The sequence below is a fragment of the Camelina sativa genome, chromosome 11 (genome assembly GCF_030686135.1).
Source record: "Camelina sativa cultivar CO46 ecotype springtype chromosome 11, ASM3068613v1".
NCBI classification, from domain to species: Eukaryota; Viridiplantae; Streptophyta; class Magnoliopsida; order Brassicales; family Brassicaceae; genus Camelina; species Camelina sativa.
The window spans coordinates 48,051,134-48,064,985 of NC_141890.1; the positions used below are offsets into that span (position 1 = coordinate 48,051,134).

Genomic DNA, 13,852 nt, shown 5'->3' on the forward strand with positions numbered 1-13,852 from the left:
TACTTGTGTTATGTCATAAAATCCTTAAAACGCCGTCGGTTTTATGAACCCGTATATGATTAGCGGGTCGTCGGTTCACGGGTCCTAACTCCTAACAAAACTGTTCCCCAAGTATCGAAGTGACGACGTTTTTTAAAACGTCAGCGATCGCCTTCTTCCTCCGCGAGCCGACCAGAGGTGAAATAAAAAACACAGAGGAGAAGAAGAAGAAGAAAGAAGAAGAAGCCTAAACGACGCAATCACAGGGTTTTTTTTTTTGTCATGTTGGTTCAGATTCCTCGCTTGACAAGCTCTCTCAGAGAGCCATTCGATATCGATCAGGCTTACCTTCGCCGCAAAACTATACTCCAAACTCTTAATAAGCCTCGCAGGTCGAGCTTTTCCCCCAAATTCCTTAATTTCACACTTCTTTTGAACTGATTACACTCGTTTAGTAGGGTTTTTTTAGCTGATTTCTCTAGATTATGTTTGGTTTTGCATTGAATTTGGTAGTTCGTATAGTCTGTTGATCACATTGTATTTGAAAGTTGAATACTTGATTTGAATTGAACTGGTGTGTTTACGATTTCAGCTCTGGGAATCGTCTTGATGAATCTGACCTTGCTAGGAGGATAGTTCATCAATGGGAAGGAGGTGATTTTCTTATAGTATATATTTTTTTGGTTAATTCTGTAAAGGGAATACGAGGTGGCGTTTAGTGTATATTAATTGGAATTGGTGTGACAGCTTCTCCAGAAGTGCGACAAGCATACAAGCAGTTTACTGGAGCTGTAGTGGAGTTGATTGATCGGGAAGTTCCATCTGATGAGTTTCGTGAGGTTGCTTTTGCTGCTTATCGTCTGTTTGGCAAGCCAGTGGAGGAGGACAGTGATATCGATGATAATAATAGCATTGCCGAAAAGAAGTAAGTATTGACGTCTTTATCAACCGTGATAAGGCAAGATATTCGAAGATTGCTTTATGCAAGTAGCCAAGCTTTTCTATTTCTTTAGGGTGTTCAGAGGTAATTAAGGTTTACTTGTACTCGACAGGCTAGAGTTGCAAAATCTTGTTGGTCATGCTGCCTCAGATGCTAATGTTAAAAACGTGGCCTCCTTAGCTCGGGCACTTTACTCAATACAACCTACGCATCAATCTGAGGCATACACTAACGAAGTTGATGGGGGAGCTGAGTTTGGTGCCGACCTTGTTTTCAATCTACCAGCTCGTTTTCTGGTGGAAGCTTTTGATGAAAAAGGATTTCAGGATGTGGAAAGCAATGACACTCGTGCATCATTTTCTGAAGGATGGAGTGATGTCAGCAACACGTCAAAGAATCTAAGTGCAGGAAAATTCGATTTAAGTTGGCTAAGAGATGCATGTGGACAAATGGTTAGAGAAACCAATTCACAACTTTCCCGTGAAGAACTGGCTATGGCTATATGCAGGTTTCTGGATTCCGATAAACCTGGTGAGGAGGTATGTTATTTTCGGACCTACAATACCTGCTCCTGGAGCATCATATTTTCCAATGAAAGTAGATGATAAATACTTTTTTCTGCAGATAGCTGGGGATCTGCTGGATCTTGTTGGGGATAGCGCATTTGAAACTGTTCAAGACCTTATTATGGTAAGGCCTTAGCTTGGTATATTGCTCGTTCATCTGAAGTCTGTGTATTCACACTTTGTGCCTGATTTGCTTTAGATTCTACGCTCTTGCAGTATGGTATGCTTTTCTCGTGGGTTACCGTTATGTTTAAGTGCCACAACTATGTTTATATTTTTTTTTGGGTGAAATAATGTTCTTGTAAACCGATTTTTGTGGTGTATGTGTCTGTGTGCGTGCCTATATATAGCAAAAGGGCTGTTACTTAGGTATATACTAGAGTTATATTCTGTTTTCAAGTTTTTAAGAAATGTGAATGGTGTCTGACTTGTTTATTCCTTTTTCAGCATCGGAAAGAGATTGTTGATGCTATTCATCATGGTCAAATGGTTCTCAAATCTGACAAAACAGCTTCAAACGCCCAATCTCGGATGCCAACCTATGGCACACAGGTACGGCTATTTGTGTGAGGCCTTTCCTTGTGATGTTGGGTATAATTCTTTTTCGTAGCCACAATAATGATTGCACTCAGCCACCTTTCAGGTTACTGTCCAAACAGAGTCTGCAAAGCAAATTGAAAAACTTCGGCGTAAAGAGGAAAAGAAAAACAAACGAAATGCTGAGCTTGGTTTAGAGAGTGAACTATCAGAGGCCAATTTTTCTTCTTTACTTGAGGCAAGTGAAAAGAAGACTGCATTTGAGGATTTGATCGGTTCTGGAGAAGCGAATTCTCTTGCATTGGCCCTTCCTCAAGGTACTGTAAGGAAGCACTTAAAAGGATATGAGGAAGTCTTTATCCCGCCAACCCCTACTGCACAAATGAAACCTGGCGAGAAGCTGGTACGTCTCATCCATATCCAGTGGCAGATGAAAATTTCTTAAATTGACATTTTTTTCATGCCGAAAAGTTATCGTCAAGTATTTTCTCCACACATTTTACTGCTTTTTCTGATATGGATGGCATTGTAGTTTTTTCTGCCAGATTGCATGCATCTAACTATACATTCTTACATGTTTCTAGATTGAGATAAAAGAGTTAGATGACTTCGCTCAAGCTGCTTTTCATGGTTACAAGTCCTTAAACCGTATTCAGAGTCGCATATTTCAGACAGTTTACCACACCAATGAGAATATATTGGTGAGTCATATGAATAACTTATGTCCATACCGAACGATAACGCCAGTTACCTACTCAAGCATAACTATATTCTGCACTATGTAGGTCTGTGCTCCAACAGGAGCTGGTAAAACGAATATAGCTATGATTTCTGTTCTACATGAGGTAAGTTTTCAATTCCCTGGTTGATATATTGTAGAAAGTGTGATTTATGTTGTAGAAAAGGTGATATATTGTTATAATCACACTTATTTATTTCATATTTTTGAAATGATCTTGCAGATCAAACAACACTTCAGGGATGGCTACTTGCACAAAAACGAGTTTAAGATTGTTTATGTAGCTCCTATGAAGGTAAAAAACAGGTTACTATAATCTTATGGATGTTTTTTTTGTTAATATTTTATTTTGAAGATTTTGTTCTTTGTAGGCTTTAGCGGCAGAGGTCACGTCAGCATTTAGCCGTCGTCTGGCTCCATTAAATATGGTTGTGAAGGAGCTTACAGGGGATATGCAACTCACGAAGACTGAACTTGAAGAGACTCAGGTTTCATTTTAACTGTGCTTAAGTTTCTTGTGGAGACATGTCGGAACTGATATTTACCTGTCTATTTATCAATTGTGAATCAGATGATAGTGACAACACCAGAGAAATGGGATGTCATTACTCGCAAAAGCAGTGACATGTCATTGTCAATGCTAGTAAAACTATTGATCATTGATGAAGTGCATCTTCTGAATGATGACAGAGGTGCAGTGATAGAGGCCCTAGTTGCTCGGACCCTTCGTCAGGTAATGTCTTGGCCGTGAAAATTAGTTTTCCTAAAGTAATTCTTGAAGTTGTAATTGCACACCTTATGTGCAGCAGGTTAACATCTGGCTGACTTTTGCTTTGTTTGTCAGGTGGAGTCAACACAGACAATGATAAGAATTGTAGGCCTGTCAGCCACTTTACCTAGCTACCTACAGGTCTTTTGCAACATGAGATATATCGGTCACGATGTTTTACTTCACGTATCTTATTTAGTCTCAGGAAATTAGCGTCGATTAAAAGTTTTAACCTTTTTGTGGGGTGGATTCCAGGTTGCTCAGTTTCTACGAGTGAATCCAGACACGGGCCTCTTTTATTTTGATTCGAGTTATCGCCCAGTTCCCTTAGCTCAACAGTACATAGGCATCACTGAGCATAACTTTGCTGCTAGAAACGTATTGTTAAATGAGATATGCTACAAAAAGGTCTCTATCTCGAGGAAAGACTCTTTTTTATTTATGTGAAAATGGACAAGTCACTTATCAGCCTGGTAATGCTTTCATGTTAGGTTGTTGATTCAATTAAACAAGGTCATCAAGCGATGATTTTTGTTCATTCCCGAAAAGACACTTCAAAAACAGCTGAGAAACTGGTACATGATATTTTACCTTTATATATTCAGCTTCTACTTTTTACCTGATGTCTCCAAAACGCATGCATTTGTGATTGTGGGTTTCCTGAAATCTTAAATATTGTGTATGAAGATGATCTCGCTGAAAATATGGATTTTCAAAGGATTTCAGAATCCAGATCTAGAAGTACATGACTTAATTTTTTTAATTTGGCAGGTTGATCTTGCCCGGCAATATGAAAATCTGGATTTGTTCGTTAATGAGACTCATCCTCAATTTCAACTGATGAAGGTAAAAAAAAATGGAGTATACATTATCTTTTTAACGTGATTGTTGGTGTTAATTTCTCAGGATTGTTTTTGATGTATCTCAGAAAGACGTTATGAAGTCCAGAAATAAGGATGTTGTCAAATTCTTTGAAGCTGGCTTCGGAATTCATCATGCGGGGATGTTGCGATCTGATAGAACACTTACGGAGAGGCTGTTTTCTGATGGTCTCTTAAAGGTACAAAACATTTTTGTCTGCTTGCTCTTTACTATTTAAATACTTATATTCCTGAACTTGTTTTGGTCATACAGGTGCTTGTTTGCACTGCAACTCTTGCGTGGGGTGTTAATCTGCCTGCACACACAGTCGTAATTAAGGTATGCTTATGTGGTGGTTTTTTGTATAGCCGAAATTCACTCTAATCTGTGGAAAGAAAAGTTTCTCTTTTGGGAGATCAACAAGCGGTCTTCTTATGTGCAACTATAGTCTATCTCACAGTACTTTATAGCTCAATATGTTTGGTTGATTTCCAGGGAACTCAATTGTATGATGCCAAGGCTGGTGGGTGGAAAGACTTGGGAATGCTTGATGTCATGCAGGTAAAGGAAAAGTACTTTGTTAGAAAAGGGTATGAGATTGTTATATCTTTGGTATAAATGTGTCATGCTATTATATGCGTTTAGATCTTTGGAAGGGCTGGGAGACCACAGTTTGATAAGAGTGGTGAGGGAATTATCATCACATCCCATGACAAGCTAGCATACTATCTCCGGCTGCTGACGAGTCAGCTTCCCATAGAAAGTCAGGTATTTGGACAGAAACCTAATAGTGGTTCGGTCTGTCATCTTAGTGCAGAAACCTGCATTTGTAGTTTAATCTCTCAATATCTTTGGCCTGAAGCTGAAGCTTCATTGTAATTCTTATTTGCAGTTCATAAGCTCCTTGAAAGATAATTTAAACGCAGAAGTGGTATTGGGAACTGTGACTAATGTAAAGGAAGCCTGTGCTTGGCTTGGATATACATATTTGTCAATTCGGATGAAGTTAAATCCTTTGGCTTATGGCGTTGGATGGGACGAGGTGCGTTATTCTTTGCATTTTGGTGATTAATATTTAAAACTTTACGTTTTGTAAGCTCTAGTGGTGTACATGGAGATCTTAGTTCTAGATTTTGTTTGAGTTAGAGTGTGTTTTTGAATCATATCATAGTATGACACTCCTGATGGGATTATGCTCCAATTATATATGTGCCTAAAACCATTCTGACAGTTCTACTCTCACAGATAATTGCCGATCCTTCTTTATCGTTGAAGCAACGAGCCCTTGTGGCTGATGCTGCACGTTCACTGGACAAAGCTAAGATGATGAGGTTCGACGAGAAAAGCGGAAATTTTTACTGTACCGAGCTTGGACGGGTTGCAAGTCACTTCTATATTCAATATTCTAGTGTTGAAACATACAACGAAATGTTGAAGCGGCACATGAATGAAAGCGAGGTTTGTTATAATCATTCTGTTGTTTTGTATATTTTCCTTGTTCTTCTTTGCTGTGTAACTAAAGATTTTCCATTACTTACTGATTTCAAATTCTCTGGTATAGATAATTGATATGGTTGCCCATTCTTCTGAATTTGACAATATTGTGGTAAGAGAGGAAGAGCAGAATGAACTTGAGACTCTTGCACGCTCCTGCTGTCCTTTAGAAGTTAAGGGAGGACCTTCTAACAAACATGGAAAAATCTCAATTCTTATTCAGGTGATTGACTGTCACTATCATTGCAATATTATACCTATGACTATGAGATGAACGGACGGTTAATATTGTGTTCTGATATACTGACCTTATGATCTACAGTTGTACATATCCCGTGGATCAATTGATGCCTTTTCTCTGGTCTCTGATGCTTCATACATTAGTGCTAGTTTAGCACGTATAATGCGTGCTCTGTTTGAGATATGCTTGCGCAAAGGATGGTGTGAGATGACTTTATTTATGTTGGAATACTGCAAGGCAGTTGATCGTCAACTATGGCCCCATCAACATCCTCTTCGGCAATTCGATAGGGACCTACCTTTTGATGTAAGCTTCTGAATGCTATTTTTACTTGTGATATGTAGTAATTTTCTCTAATTCATCTCAAATGATCAGACATTAAGAAAACTTGAAGAGCGAGGGGCTGACTTAGACCGTCTGTATGAGATGGAGGAAAAAGACATTGGAGCGTTGATTCGTTACAATCCTGGGGGAAGGGTATATACATCTTAAATCACTAAGTTAGTGCATGTATATATGGGGAGAAAAAAGAGTACTGACATTTTGTGGCTCTCTCCTTCAATTCAGTTGGTCAAGCAGCATCTAGGATATTTTCCTTCAATTCAGTTGGAAGCTACTGTTAGTCCAATTACACGCACTGTATTGAAGGTAGCTAATGAACAGATTCTTCAATAATTTTTTATCTTTCAGATGAAAACTTATCTAATATCATCTATTTTGTTGCCATTTTCAGGTGGATTTGCTTATAACTCCAGATTTCATATGGAAGGATCGTTTTCATGGTGCTGCTCTTCGTTGGTGGATTCTCATTGAGGTACTAATATATATTTCCCGTTAAGACATATATGTTGCATTGGCAAAGAATGAGCTGTTTGTACGATTTAGTATCTCATCTTATAGCACTACTAACCACTAGGAATAGACAATATTCTGTGCTAGATGCCATTTGTAAAATGTTTGCTAGTTAATTAACGATGTTCTTTCTTCAATATTGCTTACTCTGTTGGCAGTGTTGATATAATTCCATAGTAACGCTTTTCTTGTGCTATTTCTTCAACAGGACACAGAGAATGATTATATCTACCACTCAGATCTTTTCACACTAACGAAGCGGATGGCTAGAGGGGAACCGCAGAAGCTTTCTTTTACTGTGCCGATATTTGAACCACATCCACCTCAATACTATGTTCATGCGGTTTCTGATTCTTGGTTGCATGCAGAATCTTTCTTCACAATCTCTTTCCACAATCTTACACTACCAGAGGTATATTTCTTCTAGAGGTTGCTGTTTCAGAAATAATTACAAGATCATTTCTACGCTTAATTAATCTGTAAGGTAATCCTAATATTCTTCTTCATTCAGGCACGAACGTCTCACACAGAGCTTTTAGACTTAAAACCTCTCCCTGTGACTTCTCTTGGGAATAGATTGTATGAATCGCTTTACAAATTTTCGCATTTTAATCCAATACAGACTCAGGTTTGAGCATATTCCCCCTGTTGCTTTCCTGATTTTTGTCATAAATGTTACTCTTGTTTTAGTTAACCGAAAATTTGATCGTTTGGTGTTGCAGATTTTTCATGTGTTATATCACACAGACAACAATGTTCTTGTAGGAGCTCCAACTGGAAGTGGGAAAACTATATCTGCTGAACTTGCAATGTTGCGTCTCTTCAGTACCCAGCCTGATATGAAGGTATGAGTTGTCAGTCTTCTAACGCTTGCTAATTATTTAGTTCCAAACTTCCAGTTAACTTTTCTGTTTATTGTACATGATTTTGTTTCAGCTGAATGACCGGCTTTTTGCTGAATCTATCTATTGAAATGAAGATATGAATCTCTAAAATTATACCAAATCATGGATTAGTTTCCAGTGTTCTATTATGTTATTGAAGATGCCTAAATTTTTGTGGCATCCAGGTTGTTTACATAGCACCACTGAAGGCTATTGTTCGAGAAAGGATGAATGATTGGAAAAAGCATCTTGTTGCTCCACTTGGAAAAGAAATGGTATGCGGGCATTGCCTCGGAGCATCAATACATTTTGCAGACTTCCATGATTGCTGTGTATTTTGGCTACCAAATGTTATTCCTAACACTTGCATTTGGACAGGTCGAAATGACTGGAGATTACACTCCAGATTTAGTAGCTCTCTTGTCCGCAGATATCATCATATCTACCCCTGAAAAATGGGATGGCATTAGTCGTAATTGGCATACTCGAAGTTATGTCAAAAAGGTAATTTTTTTTGTCAATAGATTGCTGTATTGGCTTGCCTTGTTTGTGAACTGTACTTATGATGTTCTGGTGATATAGGTCGGCCTTGTTATTTTGGATGAGATTCACTTGCTTGGAGCCGACAGAGGACCCATACTTGAGGTAGAAGCTTAGAAACGATTATATCCATGTCTAAATTCTTATGCTAAGCTCCATCCATTGGTTAGAAGTTTCCAGTTGTATCATGACACCTGTAATATATCTATAGAGTTGGTGAAGAGCTGATACCTTTTCGGCAACAGGTTTTTTAGTACTTCTGTTATCCACACTATTTATTTTCGATCTACATTTTGTTTCCAGGTTATTGTGTCTAGGATGAGATATATATCATCACAGACAGAGCGCTCCGTCCGGTTTGTTGGTCTTTCGACAGCTCTGGCAAATGCAGGGTTTGTATTTACACTTCCATGTCTCTTTGAATATGCTTTTTTTCTATGTATTTTCTTTGAGTATGCTTATTGTGTGATATGTTTGTGAAGGACTTTCAGTTTTAGTCTTATTTATTCTCAGTTCTTTTTGTAGCCGTTTCCCTGAATTACAGTTCCAAGATATGAATATTGTTAATTTAACTTATTCTCTCAAGTTCTGTGTGCTGAAATCTTCTGGTTGTAGCATTTGACTTCTTGGGCCAGCGTAAGTTTAGATTTGACTTGATGGTCGCTTTTCATTCAGTGATTTGGCTGACTGGTTGGGTGTCGGGGAGATCGGACTTTTCAATTTTAAACCAAGCGTCAGGCCTGTACCAATTGAAGTTCATATTCAGGTAAGGTTGCAAACAGTTAATACAATACTTAAACAAAAACTGTATGTACGTCTCTCCTAGACTGTATTTGACTATCAAAAATTTAAGTCTCTTGTGCTGTTTAGTTACCATTTTCGGTGGGTGGTTAAAAGCTATCCGAGGAAACCGTACAAGCATGAGATTTCCAGTATTAACCTTGTTTTTTGCTTTCAGGGTTATCCTGGAAAGTACTACTGCCCAAGGATGAATAGCATGAACAAGCCAGCATATGCAGCCATATGTACCCATTCACCTACAAAACCTGTTCTTATCTTTGTTTCATCTCGTAGACAGACAAGGCTTACCGCACTGGATCTAATTCAGGCATGATTTATCATCATATTCAGATACCAAATCATCTTTTGACTATATTACTCTAATTTTTATCTTCTTTTCCTATGAAATGAAGTTTGCTGCCTCTGACGAACATCCCCGGCAATTTCTGAGTGTGTCAGAGGAAGACTTGCAGATGGTCCTCTCACAAATAACTGACCAGAACCTTCGACATACATTGCAATTCGGCATCGGATTGCATCATGCAGGTTTAAACGACCACGATAGATCTGCAGTAGAAGAGCTTTTCACGAACAACAAGATTCAGGCAATTTCATCAACATATGCTCTCTCCTGCCTTTACCGTATCCATGGTTACATTCTTACATTACGATTGATGATGGATTCCATGCTTCCATTACAGGTTTTGGTCTCAACAAGTACCTTGGCATGGGGAGTGAACCTACCAGCTCATTTAGTTATTATAAAGGTAAAATAGGGTCCTCTGCTATTATAATGTTTGGGATCACCTTCTTAGATTTTCTCCGCTAATGCATTGTCTATTCTCTTTAATACTGTGTTTTTGGCAATGTTTCTTATCAGGGAACGGAATATTTTGACGGGAAAACCAAAAGATATGTTGACTTCCCTCTTACAGAGATCTTGCAAATGATGGGACGTGCAGGGCGTCCGCAATTTGACCAACATGGGAAAGCGGTCATTCTTGTACATGAACCTAAAAAAAGCTTTTACAAAAAGGTCGAGCTCAATTGGATTATTTGGCAATTTTTAGTATCCTTTGCAACAATTTACCTTAACGATATCATATTTTCTCTGCATGCAGTTCTTGTACGAACCATTCCCCGTAGAAAGTAGCTTGAAAGAGAAGCTGCACGATCACTTCAATGCAGAAATAGTATCTGGAACAATAGGCAACAAAGAAGATGCAGTGCATTATCTTACATGGACATATCTGTTCCGTAGACTGGTAAATATGCTTCAGTTCTATCAAAAAGCGAGATTCAAACTTGAGAAATTGATTCTGGTTCCATGAAATATTGTGCTAAATCCAAAATCAGTTTCAAAGCACGGACGTGGAAACTCTCCACACCTGCAGCCAGATTCTCATTTTACTTTCAGATTTTTCTGTTACTGCAGAATACCCTGTTCATGACGCAATGTGGTATTGATGTAACAGATGGCTAATCCTGCTTACTATGGGCTAGAAGGTACTCAAGACGAAACAGTCTGTTCCTACTTATCAAGGTAAAAAGCAAATTTATTACATGAAGAATATTTCTCTTATTAGAACCATTGTAACGTTGGTATATGTGGGCTACTTTTTTTTGTGTAGATTGGTGCAAAACACATTTGATGATCTTGAAGACAGTGGATGCCTCAAAGTAAATGAAAATAGTGTTGAGCCTATGATGCTGGGTACAATAGCGTCACAGTATTACCTTTGCTACATGACCGTGTCTATGTTTGGCTCTAATATAGGTTCTGACACATCGCTTGAAGTAAGAAGTTGATCCAACATATGATCTTGATTATTCTTTTTTTGTTTTCTTTGACTTCTAACCACTGCCTTTTAGGCATTTTTGCATATCTTGGCTGGTGCTTCTGAGTATGATGAACTTCCTGTGCGGCACAATGAGGTCTGTTTCATGGTCTATACTGTTGTACTTGACGAATGTATGGTTTGTCTTCAAAAGTATTCTCAGTAATATGCTGTCTAAAATTTTCGTTTATCCCCTTTGTTTCCTTAGGAAAATTACAACAAAACACTGTCAGATAAAGTTCGGTATCCCGTGGATAATAACCATCTAGATGATCCTCATGTCAAAGCGAATCTGCTCTTCCAGGTATGTACTTTTTCACATTATTTTGCATTGATGGATGAAACAAAATCCAAACTGAGTGAGTTTATGATTGTTACTGTCTTTTTAATGCATGTCATCCAATGAGCAGGCACATTTTTCTCAGTTGGCACTCCCAATCAGTGATTATAACACGGATTTAAAGTCAGTACTGGATCAAAGCATTCGGATCCTCCAGGCCATGATTGATATCTGCGCAAACAGTGGATGGCTCTCAAGCTCACTGACGTGTATGCGCCTTTTGCAAATAGTCATGCAGGTAATAAATCCTGAAGATTACTACTCTTAGCTTGTTCCATTTATTCGGAAGTAGGACCAGTACAAATCGTTTCACTTTTGCACAAGTAAGGAGAACGCTTTTACATAAGCCAGTTCTCTGATTAATTATAGGGTATGTGGTCCGATCAAGATTCGTCATTATGGATGATCCCATGCATGAATGATGATCTTCTAGGATCTCTGACCGCAAGAGGAATTCACACGCTGCATCAGCTATTAGAGATTCCAAAGGAAACTCTACAAAGCGTAACCGGAAACTTCCCTGCATCAAGATTATCTCAGGTACCCACAAATTGGCCGCAACTGTTTCTTTCTGCATCCAATACTTTTCACTCATGGAGTCAAACTATTCTCTACACTCTTTGGTCTTAATTAGGATCTCCAACGATTTCCGCGGATCCGAATGAATGTGAGACTCCAAAAGAAGGATTCTGATGGCAAAAAAATGCCTTCAATGCTGGAAATCAGAATTGAGAAGATATCAAAGAGGAATAGCTCAAGGGCGTTGGCCCCTCGATTCCCAAAGGTTTCACTAAATACTTTAACCACAGACTAGTTTGAGCTCGAAACAAAAATGTATTGGAATTCGTCACATTTATTTTGGGTTACAGGTGAAAGACGAAGCCTGGTGGTTGGTTCTTGGTGATACTTCAACTTCTGAGCTATTTGCTGTGAAGAGAGTTTCGTTCACCGGTCGCCTGACCACCCGTATGGAGTTACCTCCCAATGTAACCTCTTTCCAGGTAGAATTTTCTTCTTATTTTCTCGAACTTAAATCATTCCTTTTTACACTTCTGCATATATTATTGCTGAATTTTTCGTATTTATTTTTGGTCAGAATACGAAACTCATCTTGGTTTCGGATTGTTATTTGGGGTTTGAGCAAGAACACTCCATTGAACAACCAGCACGGCGCTGAAAAGCCATTAGATTATAAATTGTACCATTGTACTAACCCAATTTTTTTATGGAATTTCTTTTAATATTGTAGAAATTTTAAGTATTACTGTTTCTTTTTCTTGTTAATTGTAAACACCAAATTTTACATAACGTGTTAGATATTTTTTTTGGGCTACATAATAATACATCAAGAGCTTTATAATATTAGTAAAAGCTAATATGGGTCAAAACTCTACTTATACAATAGAACCTCTATAAATTAATACTTGCTATAAATTAAAATAAAAATTCTGTCCTGAAAGTGGCCGGTGTAAAAAATAATACAATTCGATAAAATAATAAGATAATAATTTTTTTGAAAATTCTATATAAAAATATAGTCCCAACAATATCATAAATGATATAAACTAAATATATATATATATATATATATATATATATATTTAAGAAAATTTAGTAAAATATGAATCAATTGTTGTTTGTCTATTATTGAATTTGCATTTTAGTTGGAGCTCATCTCTAATCTTTTTTATTGTATTTTTTTTTTTTAATAGTCTTCTCAAATCACATCAAAAAATTGAAGAGAGTCCAAGTTGAGGTAATTGTTTTTTACATGTAATTGGTTTTAAAAGCACCACAATTTGTTATTCGACTTCATCATTATCATGAAAGATAATACCAATAATTTTTTGTAAACTCTAAACTTTTAATATTTATCATTTTCACCTAAAAAATTAAGTAAACTATTAACATCAATCCTATTGCGATAGCAAGATTATAAATTAAGAAAATTCTATAAAAATGCGAATTATAACAAAAATATTTTATTTTGTAATATAAAATTTCAAAATTATGAAAATAAAGAAAAATCTTTTCATAAATTAATATTTTATTAATTTATAGATAAATTAAATTCTCTATAAATTAATAAAATGTCATGGTTCCGACTTTATCAATTTATAGAGGTTTTACTGTATTTGGAACTTCATGTTTGCTTCTGAAACGTTCTGTCTTTTTTTTTCTTTCTCATAAGTGTTTTGCTTTTATTTTAAACCACAAAAGGTAACCAAGGCCAAAAAGCCTACAAGTTTGTGCAGAAATAAAATTGAGGCCCAACATAACCCATCAGAATAACATCTACGGTAAAAAGATGTTTAACATTGGACTCTATCCAAACACACATGTCGACATGAGATACAACTGCAACACATGTTGATGAGTCATCGGAAGTGTACCGACATCAACCTTCGCCGCCGACGAGCACCAAAATCGGTGAGGAAAGCATCGTCCAAATTCATCGCACGAAGAATCCTTGATTGCCACCGAAATAAAAC

General features: G+C 37.3%; 1 protein-coding gene across 1 annotated transcript; it reads left to right on the forward strand.

The window, feature by feature from the left end:
• Positions 1-23: 23 nt before the first annotated feature.
• On the forward strand, positions 24-12,722 carry LOC104726701 (DExH-box ATP-dependent RNA helicase DExH14). Its single transcript, XM_087473093.1, has 49 exons — positions 24-371; positions 572-633; positions 727-904; positions 1,032-1,458; positions 1,544-1,609; positions 1,933-2,037; positions 2,129-2,425; positions 2,607-2,723; positions 2,808-2,867; positions 2,985-3,056; positions 3,133-3,249; positions 3,333-3,494; positions 3,606-3,671; positions 3,786-3,938; positions 4,022-4,105; positions 4,302-4,376; positions 4,459-4,590; positions 4,665-4,730; positions 4,887-4,952; positions 5,037-5,159; positions 5,284-5,433; positions 5,637-5,849; positions 5,953-6,108; positions 6,208-6,432; positions 6,502-6,603; positions 6,694-6,774; positions 6,860-6,940; positions 7,187-7,390; positions 7,490-7,606; positions 7,701-7,823; positions 8,048-8,137; positions 8,241-8,366; positions 8,445-8,507; positions 8,706-8,794; positions 9,078-9,168; positions 9,361-9,510; positions 9,596-9,787; positions 9,884-9,949; positions 10,063-10,218; positions 10,304-10,447; positions 10,658-10,725; positions 10,814-10,979; positions 11,055-11,117; positions 11,229-11,324; positions 11,431-11,598; positions 11,730-11,900; positions 11,995-12,144; positions 12,230-12,361; positions 12,457-12,722. Exons 1-49 carry the CDS (start codon positions 262-264, stop codon positions 12,535-12,537), a joined length of 6,252 nt encoding a protein of 2,083 aa, XP_087329219.1. The 5' UTR covers positions 24-261; the 3' UTR covers positions 12,538-12,722.
• Positions 12,723-13,852: the final 1,130 nt, after the last annotated feature.

Bases quoted from the DNA above. Each gene is read 5' to 3' on its own strand.
- LOC104726701 (XM_087473093.1), top strand. From the start codon at position 262: ATGTTGGTTCAGATTCCTCGCTTGACAAGCTCTCTCAGAGAGCCATTC. The intron at 8,367-8,444 runs GTAATTTTTTTT...CTGGTGATATAG, and splicing joins CTCGAAGTTATGTCAAAAAG to GTCGGCCTTGTTATTTTGGA. The intron at 11,118-11,228 runs GTCTGTTTCATG...TTGTTTCCTTAG, and splicing joins TTCCTGTGCGGCACAATGAG to GAAAATTACAACAAAACACT.